This window comes from Mustela nigripes, chromosome 8 (assembly GCF_022355385.1).
Source record: "Mustela nigripes isolate SB6536 chromosome 8, MUSNIG.SB6536, whole genome shotgun sequence".
In the NCBI taxonomy this organism is placed as follows: domain Eukaryota; kingdom Metazoa; phylum Chordata; class Mammalia; order Carnivora; family Mustelidae; genus Mustela; species Mustela nigripes.
Window position 1 is genome coordinate 9,394,078 of NC_081564.1, and position 18,372 is coordinate 9,412,449.

General features: G+C 49.4%; 1 protein-coding gene across 8 annotated transcripts in view; it reads right to left on the minus strand.

The window, feature by feature from the left end:
- HECTD4 (HECT domain E3 ubiquitin protein ligase 4) overlaps positions 1 to 18,372 on the minus strand; it is a 182,887-nt gene that overhangs the window by 19,233 nt on the left and 145,282 nt on the right. For all 8 annotated transcript variants that reach the window (XM_059408459.1, XM_059408455.1, XM_059408453.1 and 5 more), the window contains 9 exons: positions 17,921 to 18,058; positions 16,273 to 16,409; positions 13,637 to 13,797; positions 9,324 to 9,505; positions 7,930 to 8,135; positions 7,496 to 7,626; positions 7,029 to 7,234; positions 4,856 to 5,035; positions 766 to 2,069 (listed from right to left, as the gene is read on the minus strand). In XM_059408459.1, coding sequence (XP_059264442.1) covers positions 766 to 2,069; positions 4,856 to 5,035; positions 7,029 to 7,234; positions 7,496 to 7,626; positions 7,930 to 8,135; positions 9,324 to 9,505; positions 13,637 to 13,797; positions 16,273 to 16,409; positions 17,921 to 18,058 — 2,645 coding nt within the window. The remainder of the gene's footprint in view (positions 1 to 765; positions 2,070 to 4,855; positions 5,036 to 7,028; positions 7,235 to 7,495; positions 7,627 to 7,929; positions 8,136 to 9,323; positions 9,506 to 13,636; positions 13,798 to 16,272; positions 16,410 to 17,920; positions 18,059 to 18,372) is intronic.

Below are 18,372 nucleotides of genomic sequence, written 5' to 3' on the forward strand. Positions count from 1 at the left end.
GATGCCCAGGGAGCTAGGGTCCACGCGTAGCTCTGAGAAGCCCCCGGGAAGAGGGTGCAGAGATTAAGAGAAAGGATTCTGGGGAAGAAACCATCACCGGCTTCTGGAACGCTCTTGCCAGAGCTCCCTGGGAGAGCAAAGCAATACACACATATTTCCTTCTAGTGTCTTCCTCGCCGCATCCAATAGCAGGAGGACAGATTTACTCGGAGTCTGACTCCCCTCACACAGGGATGAAGACACAGGAGGCAGGATTCCTAAACAAGGAGGCCCAAGCAACAGAGGGGATCTTGAAGTGGAAACGTGGTCTGGAAACTCAGAACCACCAGGAGCAGAATGGCAAATTTGTCCTCGCAAAGATCAGTGAAGACCCCACCTGCCGACGGCAACACTTAAAACAACCCGGGGCCACTCAAATATACCGGCGGGCCCGAGCTGGAATGCACTCGATAAAGCCTGTCCCCCAGGAAAGGTCAGGCCCCTCGTACTCCTCTGCCTCCCTCCCATACTCAGCAACGACCTGCATTTACTTCATGACATCAGACTTGGCACCACTCTTGTCGGAGATGTGACCTCAGATACAGATAATCAACATGATAAATCATGGTGGCTTCCAAGAGCTGCCTCAGGGAGCGCCCTACGTGCCCCAACGCCACCTGTCAGTTAATCCTGGGGAAATCATGCTGGAAGGGTGAGAGGGGCTTGGGGGGATCCCAGCTGCTCTGCTCGTGACTTTCGAGGTTGCCAAGGCGCGAGCGCCGTTACCTCCACGACCGCAAAGCCTTTGATGGGGCGCGCCGCGAGGGGCTGGTTGTCCAGGGACGTGACCGTGTACATGGAGCCCATGTCCGACACAGAGGCCGTCTCCGCGTTGTCCAGCGGCTCCCCCAGGCTCCCCAGACTGCCCAGGCTGCCCGTGCTGCACAGGGAGATGTCTAGGCTCTCCTGGCTGGACACCACGTGGGGCTCCAGTACACCGGGAGGGACGGGCGGCTCGAGGCCCGAGGGCAGCGGATCCACAGAGAGGTCACTGACGGTCTGCGAGATCCCCTGGGAGCTGCAGATGGAGGCCTGACTGGTGGAGGCGGATGCGCTGATGCTCATGGCAGGGGTCAGGCTGCTGGACGTGCTGACCTCCAAACTGTCCGCGCTGGGGAAGCCGAGGGTCTTCTCCGGCTCGGCTTTGCCATCAGCACCCTCAGCCTTGTCCTTGGGCTTCTTGGGGTCTTCGTCCTGCAGGGGGATGTAGATCTCATCCTTGAAGACCCCGCCATGGGCATTGCAGGCCTTGCGGATAGCACCTCTGACGATGCCCTCGTCCAGGTGGGTGGGGATTCCAGAGATCACCAGCAAGCGGCTGTGGGCCGTGGGGCCAACCAGTGCCTGGCAGGCGTCGGCGATGGCGTCACTTGTCACACCCAGACCCTGTGGGTCCTTCCTGGTGAGATGTCGGAGAATGATGAGCAGGGTGAGGGCTCGATGAAACCACAGCATGTCCTCCGGCTTGCTGCCCCCAATGCTGAGCATGGCGGGGTCCGATTCCACTGAACGGGACGACTGGCGCTTCCCGGAGGAGGAGGCCTTTTCTCGCTTCATCTTGACCTTTTTCCTCTTTGATAGGAGGCTGGGGCTTTGTGGTGTCTGTCCAGGGGAGGAGGATGAAGAGGATGAGGAGTCGCTGAGATTCGGGGCGGTCGTAGAGGTCACCCCGCTGGCTGTGACACTCATGTTGGTGGGCAGGGTCACTTCGGCCACCGCCAGGCAGCCCTCCATGAGCGCATGGAAGTATGTGGAGAACCTGCCCTGGTCCGTGGCCGCTGCCGCCGAGCCTCCACACGCACTGCCCGGGACCCAGCTCTGGGTTTCCTCGTCGTACAGCTTATGGAGCTCCGACTGCAAAGCCATCAGCATGGCCAGACAGGGGTTCAGCTGGAGGGCGATGGAGGAGGACAGGCCGGCAGGGTGCTTCCTCTGCTCCAGGGTGTGTACCGTGCGCAGCAGCTCCGCCAGGAGATGGAAAACGAGCTCCTTCACGCAGGCCGCCATGTCTGTGGTCCACAGGAAGTTTCCTGAAGCAAATACAAAACAGTAACAGCAGCGGTTGTTGGTAGAGCACTTGCTCTGCACCAGGCACTGTTCCTGACGCTATGTTATCCATCCCCAGCTCTCAGATGAAAAAACAGAGGCTCAAAGAGCTCAAGCCTGGCTGGTTGATCCCAGAGCCCATGGCCTTAACCCCAGGGCCGCATGATCGTACAGAGCCAGGTTCAATGGCTCACACCGAAAACTCATTTTCTTTCTTTCTCATAAGGTTTTCAAGTAAGTTGGTGAGAAGTCATGAGAACACTATTTCCCAAACCATGGGGTAGTTACTACGGGGGGGCACACAATCTAATTCTATCACACAGCCCAGAAATACATACTGACAAAGTATTCCCCCCCCTTTTTAAAAAAAGATACTATTTATTTATTTGAGAGAGAGAGAGAACGAGTGGGGAAGGAAGGGGCAGAGAGGGAGAGGGAGAAACAGACTCCCCGCTGAGCAAGAACCCAATGTGGGGCTTGACCCCAGGACCGTGGGATCATGATCTGAGCCAAAGGCAAATGTTCGACCATCTGAGCCACCCAGGTGCCTTAAAATTAAAGTGTACAAAAAGGAGCAGAGAGCGGATTGTCAGAAACCAGATCAATAAATGCTGACAGGCATGACTTGTAGACATGGCGGGAATCACATAAAGATGATGAGAAGGACTGAAGTTCAGGAAATAGGGTCTAGAACAACAAGATGGGTCACAGGTTTGTACCAAGATCCCCTTTGTGCCAGACACGCATCTTAAATTCACACTAAGCTGCCTGATCTCTTGGGGTGGCGCTGTTTCATAACTTTAACTGAAAGGAACCCATGCCGCCATTCAGGAAGAAGCCATTCAGAGAGAACAAGTGCCTACAGGGTCCGCGGTCCCGCCCTCCGATGCTCAAGCGACCTCCCCTCCATTGTCCTTCCTCTGCCAATTGTCATTTCCGTAATAGGATGGCCTTAGAATTCTCCTCCGCCCAGATTGCGAATGGCGGCCCGTGAGCCAAGACTGCCCACAGACCTCTCCTTCCCACGGTGGTCCCCCACTCACCTTCCCTGATCCCTCGCCCAGAGTATTTCAAAGAATTTGATTCAGTTGCCAACATTCGAAAACTGGGAAATTCACATCAGTATCTACATTACTGAGTCTTCTTGAAATAAAAAGTTCTAAGAGCTGGCAGGACCAGGTCCACCTTCTCGTGTAGCAAGGGGTGACAGGGTTCAGGGACTGACAGAGCATGAGGTGCCTGGCCCACTCCCCTCTGCTTTCCCCCATCTGGCTTCTGACCCCTGAGTGCACTTAAGTTTGCAACATCTTTTCCCCCCAACATTATAAAAAAATCTCAAAAATACAGGGCAGCTGAACTACTTAGACAGGGACTGCCCGTAGGCCCACCACCTCGGTCCTCCCGCTAACACTCTGTGGTATTTGCTCTTACGCACCTACCTATCTACCCCTTTATTCACCCAAAAACTCCGCTTACTATTTGATTATTTCAAAATTAGTTGCAGACATTAGTCTGTTTTATCCCTAAACACTTAAGCAGATATATTACACTAACGAAGTTCAATAGTTATTTAGAATTTGAGGTGAATTTACAAAGGCAAAATGTGCACCTCTGAAGTTTAACTTTCTATGAGTTTTACCAAAATACAACCCTTTCAGGAACGACTAAGTCACCATGTTGGATTTTGCAACATTCTTTACTCCCACACCACCTTTGACCTCCAAAGCTACAAAAACGGCATGTATTTGTATAAAGTAAAGTGCGGGGGCGCCTGGGAGGCTCAGGGGGTTAAACGGCTGCCTTCGGCTCAGGTCGTGATCTCAGGGTCCTGGGATCGAGCACTATATCGGGCTCCCTATGTGGTGGAGAGCCTGCTTCTCCCTCTCTCTCTGCCTGCTGCTCTGCCTACTTATGCTCTATCGCTCTGTCAAATAAGTAAATAAAACCTTAACAAAAATAAAGTACGATAAAATAAATCTCATTTTTGGGGCGCCTGGGTGGCTCAGGGTCATGATCCCAGGGGCCTGGGATCGAGTCCCGCATGGGGCTCTCTGCTCAGCAGGGAGCCTGCTTCTCCTCATCTCTCTCTCTGTCTGTCTCTCTGCCTATTTGTGATCTCTCTCTCTCTCTGTCAAATAAATAAATAAAATCTTAAAAAATAATAATAAATAAATCTCATTTTTTTAAATTCCTCGTATCGGAGAGATCATAGGGGAAGGGAGGGAAAAATGAAACAAGATGAAACCAGAGAGGGAGACAAGCCATGAGAGACTCTTAACTGAGGGTTGCTGGATGGGGAGGGGTTGGGGGCATGGGGCAGCTAGGTGAGGGACGCTGGGGAGGGAATGTGCTGCGTTGAGTGCTGTGAAATGTGTCAGCCTGATGATTCACAGACCTGTACTCCTGGGGCAAAGAACACATTATATGTTAATTAAAACCAATCTCCTTTTCAGGGTTAGTGAAAGAACACCCTGCACATCACGGGTCCACGAGGCCAGGCCACAGGATTATCTAATGAAGTGTCTGACCCTTAGTTTTTCGGTTCGGGTCACGAGATCAAGCCCTGTGTGGGGCTACTTGCAGAGTTGGCTTCAGAGTCTCTTTCCCACTCTCCTTCTGCCCCTCCCGCCCAAGCTCTCTCTCAAAATAAATAAATACAGGCCCTTTTCAAATGACAGCAACCGAACAAGAGGCCACCAGCAGGCAATCCCTTTCCTCAGCTAGCTCCCCAGCTCTCCCAGGCCCAATCCCGAGGGAAGGTAAGCCTTACCCAGCAGCTCCACAACTTGCAGGAGGACAGACGTCGGGATGGTGTCGGGCTCATCTTCGGATCTCGCTTCGCCATCCTCTAATCTCCAGGCCAGCAGCTGCTCGGCGAAGGCCATAGCCAGAGGGAACTCCAGGGGCAGAGAATGCAACACCAGCACGGCTCCAGGAGGGGGAGACACGCCTGGAAAAACGGCCGAGGAGGAAGGCTCATCATTGGCAGCACAGGACCCGAATCAGCCTCAGAAAAGGACCCACCAGGTGTGTGTGTAAGAACAGGCCTGGAAAGCCAACCTGCTCATCTGTGGGAGGTGAAAGGAAATGGAGCTGCCCTCGCCCTTCACCTCCCGACCCCTGCACTCCAGACCGAGTCAGCTGCGGGTACAGGAGGGGCTTGAGGACATCCCTCCCAAGAGTCCACTTGTCGCTGTCACAAGGGGCCACCAGCAGCAATGAGAATGGGGAAGGAGAAACACTCCCCAGCTGCTTAGATACCAACCAGCCTGATAAGCCAGCATGGAAATACTAAGTCAGACCTTAAAAGCTGCTTCCTTGGAATATTCCCAGTTTGGTAAAGAAATAATTAGCCATTTTGTGTGGCTGCAATCCCATGAGACCATTACGCTTGTATCAGGTTACAGAGTGGACTGGGAAGGGGCGCCCCAGACTAGCACTCCCAGGACCTTGGGCTTTCTCTCTCTCTTTTTTTTTTTTTAAGATTTTATTTATTTTGAGAGAGAGAATGAGAGAGAGAGAGAGAGAGAGAGCATGAGAAGAGGGAGGGGCAGAGGGAGAAGCAGACTCCCTGCCAAGCAGGGAGTCTGATGCGGGACTCGATCCCAGGACTCCAGGATCATGACCTGAGCCAAAGGCAGTCACTTAACCAACTGAGCCACCCAGGTGCCTGGGCTTTTTCTCTTATTACCTTGTGTCACTGCCATGGCTTGAACCTGGCCAGAGAGGCTGCAGCGAGAGGAAAAAGGCCCTGAAGCCCGATTCCCCCCTCACACTGCACCCCAAGGCCTGCTGCAAGGCCTGACCAGACAGAAGTCAGGCCATCAGCAGCCTGGGGCCTTTGGACAAGTTGGGAGGAACCATGCTGATTGACCTCCGTTTTGGGGTTAACGTTTATATGGTGATAACCGAGGAGTGAAAAGATAGAGATCTTCTGTTTATTTAATTACAAAGTTAAAAGAACAGCCAGTAGAGGCCAAGTGCTATGAGAAAAATCAGCCCTAATGAAGAGAGATCAAGTTATTTGGCAAAGTCTCCTTTTGTTTCATTCCCTAAAGATGTAAGGTCTCTAGGACAGGGGTTGTGGAAAAGCCAAGGCCCAATTTTTTTTTTTTTTTTTAAGATTTTATTTATTTATTTGACAGAGAGAGACCACTAGTAGGCAGAGAGGCAGGCAGAGAGAGAGAGGAGGAAGCAGGCTCCCTGCTGAGCAGAAAGCCCCATGTGGGACTCGATCCCAGGACCCTGAGACCATGACCTGAGCTGAAGGAAGAGGCTTAACCCACTGAGCCACCCAGGTGCCCCCACCCCAAGGCCCAATTTTTGACTGGGAAGTCAGCTACATTCCAGAATCCTCTCTAGCAAACCTGGATCCCTCCTTTCTCATCAAACGGGATAGGAAGTGCAGGGGAAGTCTGTGACCAGGTTTTCCTTGCCTCTGTGTGTTTTGTTGGAAACAGTTAGGTGGCCCGGGCGCCCGGGGTGCAGAGGCGGGGGGTGGCCTCTGGGATATGCAGAGGGGGAGCCCGTCCCTGACCCTAAACCCACGCCAGCTTAGCAAAGAATGCCGGGGAGACCCACTGGGCCTCCTGGCCTGGCCAGCAGGCTGTTTACCACCGAGACAGGCCGCAGATGCTCACTGTGACCTGAGCCCCAGGGACCCTCTCGCACCCAAGAGAATTAAGTTTTAATGAGCGTTGGAGGAAGGCAGCTGGGATTATTCCTGGTAAAGGACCGCTCTGTTCAGGTCACTCTAAAGAGTGCACAATTGTGAAAGGAAAGGCGCTCATTTCATCTCCTGCCCCTAAAATACACTGTCCCGAGCACTTCCGTTCTTTACTGACCACATACAGCAACGTACAAGATCCTTTCTATCTCCAGAAAGAAGGAAAGCCAAAAATAACTTCACAGTGTTCTTACCAAGCGCTAACTCAGAGACATACCCAGCTTGATGTGGACCTTGTCTGTGGAGAGGATCACCGAAGGGTACTGGTTGGCGGTAGGCGGCGGCGTGAGGCCGGTGTTGGCCGGAGACGCATCCCGTGGGTAACAGACGGCCTCAATCAGGTTTAGCTGGCCGTTCCGCTTGACTTTGTGGCCAAGCCCGTACACGAGCACCCGTGCCCATGGCGCCTTGTACAAGGAGGAGCTGTGGAGCAAGGGGGAGGGCAGGAGGGTCAGATGGAGGGTAAGAAGTGGGCATTTCTGAGTCATTCCCACCACATCCTAGAAGGTCGTTCTTTATAAGGATGAATTTCCCAAACACAGAAATATGGGAAGAACTATAGGCTATTTTCAAATATGGTATATGTTAACTAATAAGTAAAAACAACTCGAGCTTGTCCTCTGTCAGTTTCACCAGACTCCAGTTTTCTCTCCCATTAGCTCTCCTGGAGAACGGGCAACTTACTCTTTGCGGAATCCAGACTGACTTTCTTTGCAAGACACGACGACAAAAGCCGCCCCAGGGAAATTAACATCCATGTTGACTTTGGACTCCGAAATCGGAAACTCCTCAGAGGGGAACTGCTCCGGCGCTGTCTGCAGAGAAATTTAACAAGGAAAGCCACAGGCTACACACAGGAGAGCACTTCATCCCCCAACTCCCAAGCAAAGGACAGAGCCAATGCATACGAAGTCACAGGATCCCAGGGACAAGAAAGCCGTCTGGGAGGGAGGCCACTATGGATGGGACAAGACGGGAAAGCCACGAGGAAAAGGAGACTGGTTCAGCGGGGCTTAGGGGGCTTGGGGAAGAGTGTGTGTCATTTAGAGCAAGCCAGTAAGACTTCTAATTAAAAGTTATAGGCCCGGTGCAGGGACATGAGAGCTTTAGTCGTCTACCTGCAGGAAGGAGCAGATCTGTTTCGTCAGCTCCAGCAGGCTCTCCTCGCCCTGGTGCAGGGTCCGGGTGATGGCCACGTGGAGCCACTCTCTCACTGTCTGCGAGCTGCCCTGGTAGAAGAGGTCTGTGGCCGAGCAGTTCTGGGAGTGGACGCAATGCTGCAGAGACTGTGCCAGGAGGATGGAGCTGGAGCTGATGGTGCCATCTGCGGCCAGGAAAGAAAACCTGAATTCGCCAGGACCACAGACACCAATGGCGGGCAGACGTGGGTGAGAGCGAGCAGCCTGCCCGGAAAACCAGGATGGGGCAACTCGGACAGAGTGTCTCAGAGGAGACATTACTGATCAGATCCTGCAGGCTGGCAGGTTGGGGGCTGGGGTTCACATCAGCGGTCTAAATTTTTCCTTTCTTTTAAGCAACAAAACTGTTCCTAAAATCAAATCTGAAGTGGCGGCCACAGGTCTATGAAACAGAAATGGAACTGCTCGGATGCAGGGGTTCCCAGAGCCTGATATACTCATGTGCCCAGGCCCCTCCCGAGCTGCCCCGAGGAGCTGCTAGGGAGTGTGTAAAGCCAGTGTGAGGTCATTACGGCAAAGCTTCTTCCACAAACGCTTTAAAGCTGTCCAGATGTTTTGGAGCCTCTAAGTTCTTGGGGGTGGGCCAGGGGACCCCAGCACACTCACGCTCACTGGGACCTCCACAGCTGGCAGATGCCCGCTGGGCCTTGAGGGCTGTCTGCCCTCTCACCTTGTCCTCCTGTCTTAGTTGCTGGGAGGCCAAGGGGAGGCTGAGGTGCTGGGGGAAGACAGAGGCGCCCCTTTGTCTTGGGCTGGGCTAAGCAGGTTCGTTGCTTGGCATTCACCAGAAGCCTCGCCAAGGGCCCCAACGTTAGGAGATACACACAGCCTGGCCCACCGAAACAGCTCCACCAGAAGTCACAATGAACCAATGAGGCTGTGGAGGAGCTTGGTAAAAGGTACATTCTCAGGTGGTGCCTGTTGGCGTAGTAGGAAGCGCGTCAGTCTCATAAAAGGTACATTTTCCTTTCTGAGCAAGGCCTGTGACAATGACTGTGGCCACAGGACAGTGACAGGACTTCCTAAGTGATGCTTAAATTTCCCTTGATCCACAACTTGGTCGGGATGCTCAGTGAGTGCTTAGCAGGTCAAGGACTAAACAGGTCACGTAGCATACTTCCATTTTTTAAAGCGAGCAAGTGCTGCCCAGATCATTGCGACTCTTTAGGGCCATTTATCTACACCAGCTGAAGGCCTGTGTCACCCGGAGAGCGAGTCCCTCACCCCCAGTCTCCTGCCTGGGGCTGGGCTGGCGCTTCGGGCCGCCCCACCCCGAGCTGTTGTCACTAGGCCGGCCAGAAGCCAAGGCTCACCTGGGAGGGGAGGGGCCAGGAGCTGATTGGACAGCAGCTGCAGGTGCTCCAGGGTGATGTCCCGGATGGCGGGGATGTGGAAGAGGCGGGTGAACAAGTGCGGCAGCTTCGGGGCGAAGATGTTGAGCAGGGCCACGCGGCAGTACAGCCGGGCCAGCGCCGCCTCGCACCGCAGCAGCTCTCTGCAGGGAAAGCGGGGGACGCGCTAAGCGCCGGGGCTCGGGCCGGGCCACAGGCCTCTCTTCGGGCCCTGGAATCTGCACGCCAACCTAGTCATTTCGGTCTTAAATAAAAAGTCATGTTTAAATATGTTTGGATTTTCTCTACTCAGAAACCACTGTGGAAAAACAGAGAATCCATACAAAACTTCTACGTGTATGTTCACACGAGCATTACTTGGGAGTGGCCCAAACTGGAAACAGAGCAACGTCCATCAAGCGAGGAAAGGTAAACGCACACACTGGAACATTCGTCAGCAGTAAGGACGAAGTGCCAGAACCTGCTACGCCATGGATCGACCTTGAAGACATTGTGCCAAGAAAAAGAGGCCAGACACGAAGGGCCCCACAATACATGGTTCCATCCACACAGGCTGTCCAGAATCAAGCAAATCCATAGAAACGGGACAAAGCTGAACTAGAGGAGAGAAGGGGCACAGGTTTCTCCTTTATGGGATGAAAATGTTTTAAAAGTGATTGTGGTGGGATGCCTGGGTGGCTCAGTTGGTTAAGCAGCTGCCTTCGGCTCAGGTCATGATCCCAGCGTCCTGGGATCGAGTCCCACATCGGGCTCCTTGCTCCGCAGGGAGCCTGCTTCTCCGTCTGACTCTGCCTTCCACTCTGTCTGCCTGTGCTCACTCTCACTCGCTCTCTCTGACAAATAAATAAAATCTTAAAAAAAAAAAGTGATTGTGGTGAAGACAGTACATATCTGTGTATATATACTAAACACCCCCGACTCGTATGCTTTAAAGGGGTGAGCTACACGGTCTGGAAACCACAGCTCACTAAAGTACATACAAAACATTCACCATGAACACTTTGTGTGATGAATTTTTGAAGTAATTAGCATTTACCTTGAATAATAGCTCATTAGTGACTAAACGGGTCTCATTTAGAATTGCATCTCTTGGGGGCACCTGGGTGGCTCAGTGGGTTAAAGCCTCTGACTCAGGCTCGGGTCATGATCCCAGGGTCCTGGAATTGAGGCCCGCATCGGGCTCTCTGCTCAGCATGGAGCCTGCCCCCCACCCCCCCGCCTGCCTCTCTTCCTACATGTGATCTCTGTCTAATAAATAAATAAAATCTTAAAAAAAAAAAAAAAAAAAGAACTGCATCTCTTGGCAAATGATCTAATCCCAAGCATAGGAGAGGCTCCCTGTATTTCTTCAACTAATCATCATTATTAAAAATTCTCCTGGCATTAGCAAAGGAAACAGTCAACAAAACCAAAAGACAACTGACAGAATGGGAGAAGATATTCACAAACGACATATTAGATAAAGGGCTAGTATCCAAAGTCTATAAAGAACTTATCAAACTCAACACCCAAAGAACAAGTAATCCAATCAAGAAATGGGCAGAGGACATGAACAGACATTTCTGCAAAGAAGACATCTAAATGGCCAACACACACGTGAAAAAGTGCTCAACACCACTGAACATCAGGGAAATACAAATCAAAAGCACAGTGAGATACCATCTCACACCAGTCGGAATGGCTAAAATTAACAAGTCAGGAAATGACAGATGCTGGCAAGGATGCGGAGAAAGGGGAGCCCTTTCTGTTGGTGGGAACGCAAGCTGGTGCAGCCGCTCTGAAAAACTACATGGAGGTTCCTCAGAAAGTCGAAAATAGAGCTACCCTATGACCCAGCAATGGCACTACTAGGTATTTACCCTAAAGATACAAATGTCATGATCCGAAGGGGGCACCCGCACCCCAATGTTTATAGCAGTGATGTCCACGATAGCCAAACTATGGAAAGAACCTAGATGTCTAACTACAGATGAATGAATAAGAAAGATGTGGTATATATACACAGTGGAATATTACGCAGCCATCAAAAGAAATGAAATCTTGCCATTTGCAACGGTGTGGATGGAACTAGAGGGTATTATGCTGAGTGAAATAGGTCAATCAGAGCAGGACAATTATCATATGATCTCTCTGATATGAGGAATCTTGAGTGGCAGGGTGGGTGGGTCGTGGAGGGTAGGGAGGGAAAAAAAATGAAAGAAGATGGATCAGGAGGGAGACAAACCGTAAGAAACTCTTAATCTTGCGAAACAAACTGAGGGTTGCTGGGGGGAGGGAGAGGGTGGTTGGGTTATGGACATTGGGGGAGGGTATGTGCTATGGTGAGTGCTGTGAATTGTTTAAGACTGATGATTCACAGATCTGTACCCCTGGGGCAAATAATACATTATATGTTAATATAAAAAAATTCTCCTGGTATTAAGCACTTAACTAAAAAGGCAAGTTAGAAGCAGCCCTATTGTCTCTAAAAAGTCTAGGTTTAAAACCCACTTGGACCCATCAGGGCTCACCCTGTAGTGCCTACTGATCTGAATTAAATGTAATGCTGGTCTACCCTAACTCAGATCTGGGCATAACGGTAACTAAAGAAGCCACATAAGACCTGGTGAGTTTGTACAGCTGTGAAGACAAACACAGCTGAGATGCTGCATTTAGGTGGTTTCTTTCTTCTCTCCACCAGCCTAGAATATCCTTACGCCGGACTTTAAAACAAACCACCTCTACTTGCCTGTCGCCTCCCTCCGCGGAGGTCGGTTTTGCGGGTGCACGGGCACCGCTCAGAGGGGTCGGGCCAGCAACACAGAGGAGGTCGGAATAAAAGCCCTCGCTGACTCCCTGCAGCTTCGTCCTCAGATTTCGGGGCCGCAGCTGGGGTGAGACTATTTCGGGCCTGCCCAGTAGTCCCTGCTCTGTCCCTGCAGACTGTTAATGCCTCTGAGGCTACTGCTGAACCGTCTACGGCTCTAAGTCCTCTCCCAGACACGTGAGCGCCTTAGGAAGAGCACACTGCTGAGGGTATCTGTACTATGGTGAGAAATCCAGCCACTTTCTTGATCAAACAAACCCGTGGGGCAGACTTCTTAGTTCTCCTGACACCGAGATCATCACCATCATCCCAAGAATAAATGTCCTACATCGACAGCCTGATTGTAACTTTACCAAGTGCTTTCTTGCCTTCTCGCTCAGCTGCTAATCAAAGATGTCATTAAGTTACATCTATCAGAGCCATTTGCTAAAAATACAACTTGCTTATGAAATAAAGCTTTAAAAACTTTTAGGACTATCGTATTGATATTCAAGCCTGTATGTTCTGGGATCCCTTTCAACAGATACTTTGAGTCTACAACTTGAGCCAGCGTCCCGATCAGACAATGGGAGGCTCTGGCGAAGAATGAGACAGAGTCTCTGCTTTAGGGAACCTCAGTCTAGGAGGAAGAAACACAACACAGTGAATAAAGTAAACCAAACTCGCACAAACTTGCAGGCAAGAACATCAGGTCCTAGAGAGGAAGTGAGATGTGGCGCTAGGACAACACGTGGCTTCATGCTTACGTTAGCCGGGGAGGCAAAGCCCTCTCTGGAAAGGCAACATAGTGAGATCTGAATGACAAGAATGAGACAGGCACGCAAAGTTCAGGGTAAAGGGAAGAGCAGGCGCAGAGACCCCACGGAGGACACGAGCACTGTGTGTGAGAGACGCGGAAAGGCCAGCACCGCTGACAGAGTACATGGAGAAGCAGAGACTTGGGGGCCCAGGCAGGGCTTTCACGAGTCAGGTTAATGGTCTGAATTCTACTCCAAGGGAAATGGAAAGCCACGGCAGGTGTGGATTAGTGGAGAGAGACCATCCACGGAGGGCAGGCATGTGCTTCCTTAGAGACCTCCGCCCAGTGCTAGGCACAAAGCACACACTCAGGAGTAAACACTTTGTTTGCTCAATGGAGAGATGAGCCGGCTGCTCCCACCAGGCCTGGACATCCTCTTTGTTACCTCTTCTGGACTGGCTTTACTCTTTACAGCTTTTCCACTCTCTTCTGGATCTCCAGCCCTCCCCTCCCCCCTGCAGCTCACAGCAGAGAGCCTGTGGCAGAGGTGGGGTGACACCAGATCGCACATTTCTTCCCAACCCCTGCCATTTTGCTGTTACTTTACTAGCTTCCATCTCTCTAACTCTCAGCTTTGAAGGAAAAGCTTGTCAATGACAAGTGGTACATGTGGTAGAGACATAATAAGCGCACCTCTGTGATCCACTAGAAAGAAGGGCTCAGTCTTACCTGTGAATCTGAAGGTTGGTATTGTCCAGCGTGACCAGCCCATTGGTGGCCGTCCTTCGGTAGCCTGCCGGGGGCCTCTCCAGCATATCAATAGGGTACCAGTACCGGACCAGCACACCTTCACTTCGGAGGTACGTTTCTACCTGCACTAACTCATTTACCTACAACAGTTAAAGAAACGGTCTATTTGACTTTTTGGGCACTGACTTTTCCCCCTCAAGTTTTAAAATATATATGTATATATATCAAAGTTTCACGGTAATAAATGTCAGTTTCACATCATTGAATCTCTAAGAGGTCAAAGACATCTGGTTAATATTAACAGTGTGTTTAGTGTTTTCATACTGGTTTTCAAATTTTAACTGGTATGTAATCATGAATTAGAAATTTAAGACAGGGGCGCCTGGGTGGCTCGGTTGGTTAAGTATCAGAATCTAGTTTTGGCTCAGGGCCTGTTCTCAGGGTTGTGGTAAGGAGTCCTGTTTTGGGCTCCTTGATCGGCATGGAGCCTGCTTAAGATTTTCTCTCTCCCTCTGGCCTTCCCTCAACTCTAATAAAAATTTAAAAAAAAAAAAATTAAAGACAACAGGGCTATATTTCAGTCACAATTCAGTGCATATTGTTTTATGTTCACTGTTTTTATGCTGACAACTCTGTAAAAGCATGGAGTGCCTGGGTGGCTTGGACAGATTGGGCATCTAACTCTTGATTTTGGTTTGGGTCGTGATCTCAGGATAGAGGGACTGAGCTCCATGTTGGGCTCTGTGCTTAGTGGGGAGTCTGCTTCTCTTTCTCTCCTTCTGCTCCCCACCACACCCCCCGCTCATGCTGTCAAATACATAAAACTTTGAAAAAAATAATAATTTTGGAAAAGCAGGAAATCTGATAGCTCTATTTTATTGCAGGAAAGTAAAAAAGTAAACTCATGCATATAGGCTTTGGATTTAAATATGAACGTAATTTTTGTTACAGATTATTATTATAACCTAAAAGAATCAAACTATTTGAGAAATAACAGAATTATTTTAATAAATTTCCTATTTTTCTAATTTATACTTGCACATATTTCCACTGCTGACAACCAGGATCAGAAGTTTATATCAGAAGGCAGTGGGAAATTAATAGTATTACTAATAGAATTTTCTATTTAAATGTTCACCTTAGTAAGCCACCAGTCAATAACCTCTCTTAAAAACTTAATGATTCAGGGCGCTTGGGTGGTTCAGTTGGTTAAGCAACTGCCTTCGGCTCAGGTCATGATTCTGGAGTCCCGGGATCGAGTCCCACATTGGGCTCCCAGCTCCAAGGGGAGTCTGCTTCTCCCTCTGACCTACTCCCCTCTCATGCTCTCTCACTCTCTCTCAAATAAATAAATAAAATCTTAAAAAAAAAATTCAATGATTCAAGGGGCACCTGGGAGGCTCAGTCATTTGAATGTCCAACTCTTGGTTTCAGCTCAGGTCATGATCTCAGGGTTTAGCTCGAGCTCCACGTCAGGATCTGTGCTCAGCAAGTAGTCTGCTTGAGATTCTCTCCCTCCTCCCTTGGCCCCTCCCTACTGCTCCCATGCGTGCACTGTCTCTCTCAAATACATTGAAATCTTTAAAAAAATTAATGATTCATAATTAAGTTTGGGTGAAACAGAGTCAGTAAAAATGGAAAGCTTTCCATTTCACACCATTAATGGTACCTACATGACCTGTTGCTCTGTCTCTGTCTGGACAGATTCTAGTTTATCTATGGGGCAACAGATCCTTTTTCATCAGAGACTTTTAGGCTTGAACTATGTATAGGTTCATCAGCTTTTCTCATCCAGGAAACTTCTCACATGCCAGCACGTGCATGAGACCTTAGGATCGTGGAGTCATCACTTTCACAAAGGACCCTATTTTCAAAAGAAAGCTTTGGCTTTGTCCAGATGCATTTTCTGTTCCTTTTTTCCCACCTATAACACCCCCAACCGGAGAACGCCATGGGTTTAACACACTCGTGCTGCATACTGGAAAACCGAGGCTGGGAGAACCAGCAAGATGATGTGATCAAAATCATAAAACTATTTCTTTTACTTGTATCTGTAAAGGTCATGCCAACCATCCATTTATCAAGGACCACGGGAGAATGTTCCTGGGACTTGGGTAGGAAGAATGGAGGGATGGCCTGAACACGGCTGACAAAATGGCGGCAGAGGCAGCGTGGTCTGAAGGGGGCCGCCAGCGCAGCATTAACAGCTTATCATCATCTATCATCAGCCCTGATCTGGCCCACAAGAAAGCCTCAGGAAAGCCTTTTGGTGTGAGCAGTTAGCTCACTTTCTTCATCCCTAATCTGAAGAATAATCCATCTGCATGATTGGGTTTTGTAAAAAGATTTATTTTTTTAATTTGAAAGAGAGCAAGTGAGTGAGAGCAAACATGAGCACGGGGGGGAGGGGCAGAGGGAAAGAGACAAGCAGACTCCCCACACTGAGCAGGGAGCCCAGTGCTGGGTTTGATCCTAGGACCCTAAGATCATGACCCGAGCCGAAAGCAAACATTTAACCCAACTGAGCCACCCAGGTGTCCCTGTATGATCGCTTTTTAAGGCACAGGGAAACTGAGCATGAACGTCTCAGTGTATATAAAAGACTGTTTACTCACTGAATCAACATCTAAGACAACTCCATGAAGCCCAAAGGTTTTCAGCATCCCCCGGATGGCGAATTTTGGCAGAGCAGTTCCCACAGTACTGCTGGCTACGTTGTTGCTGTCGGGAGAGCGGGTTACTACTGTGAGGCCTGAGGAGGGCAGAAGGAGAAGTTTTTTCAGAAGCAAGTACCATTATCAAATTGGGACCCTATATTTTAGAGCCTAAAATAGCTCTACAGCATCTAACAATACCTCAGTTTAGTTGTAACTAAAAAAGGTACAAAGGTCAGTCTTGAAGATCGTATAAAAAAACATTGTGAGAACTCTCATAATAAAAACCAAATAAGCCAACTAAAAAAATTGACAAGGGATTCGAATAAACATTTCTCCAAAGAAAAATGAAGATACTCATGAAAAGATGTTCCATGTCATTAGGGACACAAGCTCAAGCCACAATAAGACCCCACTTCACACCCACCCACTGGGATGACTGTAATCTAACCAACAGAGAGTAGTAAGTGTTGACGAGGATATGGACAAAATGGAAGCTGTATACATTTCCAGTGGGAATGTAAAATGGTGCACTTCGGAAAATCGTCTGGCAGTTCCTCAAAAAGTTCAACTTGTCATAGGACCCAGCAATCCCACTCTTAAATATTTACCCAAGAGAAAGGAAAACACACACTCACAGCTGCATTACTCATAACAGCCTGAAGTTAGAAACAACCCAAGTGTCCATCATTTGATCAGTGGATTAAAAAATGGGGTACCACCCGCACACTGGAGTATTATCTTGCCATAAAAAGGAACAAAGTACTAACACATGCTACAACATGTGTGTACCTTGAAAGACTGCGCTGTATGAAAGAGGCCAGACCCAAAGACCCCATGTTGTAGGATTCCATTCATAGGAAATGTCCGGAAGAGGCAAGTCCATAGGGACAAAAAGTAAATTAATGGGGCTCAAGGAAAGGAGAAATGGGGAGTGGTGGGGGTACAGGAGCTCTTTCTGGAGGATGAAAATATTCTGGAATTAGAGGCAATGGTTTGGCGGTTATACAAGCTTGTGAATCTACTAAAAACTGAATTGTATCCTTTAAGAGGGTAGATTTTATGGTTTGCAAATTATATCTAAAAAAGAAAAAGAGAATGAAAATATGTATTTCTGCTTCTGTTCCTGATGTTCTCATATCGTTGTGAAAGTCTGATAATGAGTGGTTTCCACTTTTCTTTCTTGTGCTTTTCCGAAATTTCATTTCCTCAAAAAATGCAATAGATTTTTAATCAAAAGAATAAACACGTTCTATTAAAATTCTAAAAAAGCAGTGCAACCACACATTCGTGGTTCTAGCTCAGCAGCCCTGACCTAAGCTGGGAGGCCTATCTGGACCCCTCGCCACCCATGCCCCATTTCTCCCTCTGCCCCAGTACCCCGTCTCACTCTGTGGGTGCCAGCGAGCTCACACAGGAATGTACAGGCGGCCACTGGAGGCCACACAAGCTTTAGGGCCTCACAGAAGAGAGGCTGTGAGAGGTCCTGTCATTCCACAAAAGGAGAGTCACCCCAGGCGAGCTCGAGCTGCTCTGCTCACACTCAAAGTGAACACCCAACCCCTCATTCCACGAAGCTTCACAGATGAAGTAGGAGGGCAAACAGAACCTTTTCGAACTTTATCAATTGTGAACTTGTTCGCTTCGTCTTTAATGTCTTCAATGGTGGGAAGATACAGGTCTCTTGGGATACCGCCGTTCTCCTCGTAGAGAAATTCAACCGTCTGTCGGGCAATGTCCACCATACCTAAAAAAATATGACTGCACTGGTAACTCTCCGGAGAGTACACGGTCTTCGGATCAACCATAACACTGACTCATACTGAGAATGACGAGTTAAGAGAATCCTTCAAACACCGTCCACAGAAGTACAGAGCCTTTTGGGGAAGGTAATTATGGGGGTCTAGCAACTTTCAAACACTCGATGCCCTACTTGTTGGAACCCTTCAAATTTCTCCTCAGAAACACAAGCATGTGTGTGTAAAGGTCCACAAGCAGTCCCTGAAGCACCGCTCAGAAATCCCCAAATGGAGATGAGGAAAATATTCAGCAATACAGAAT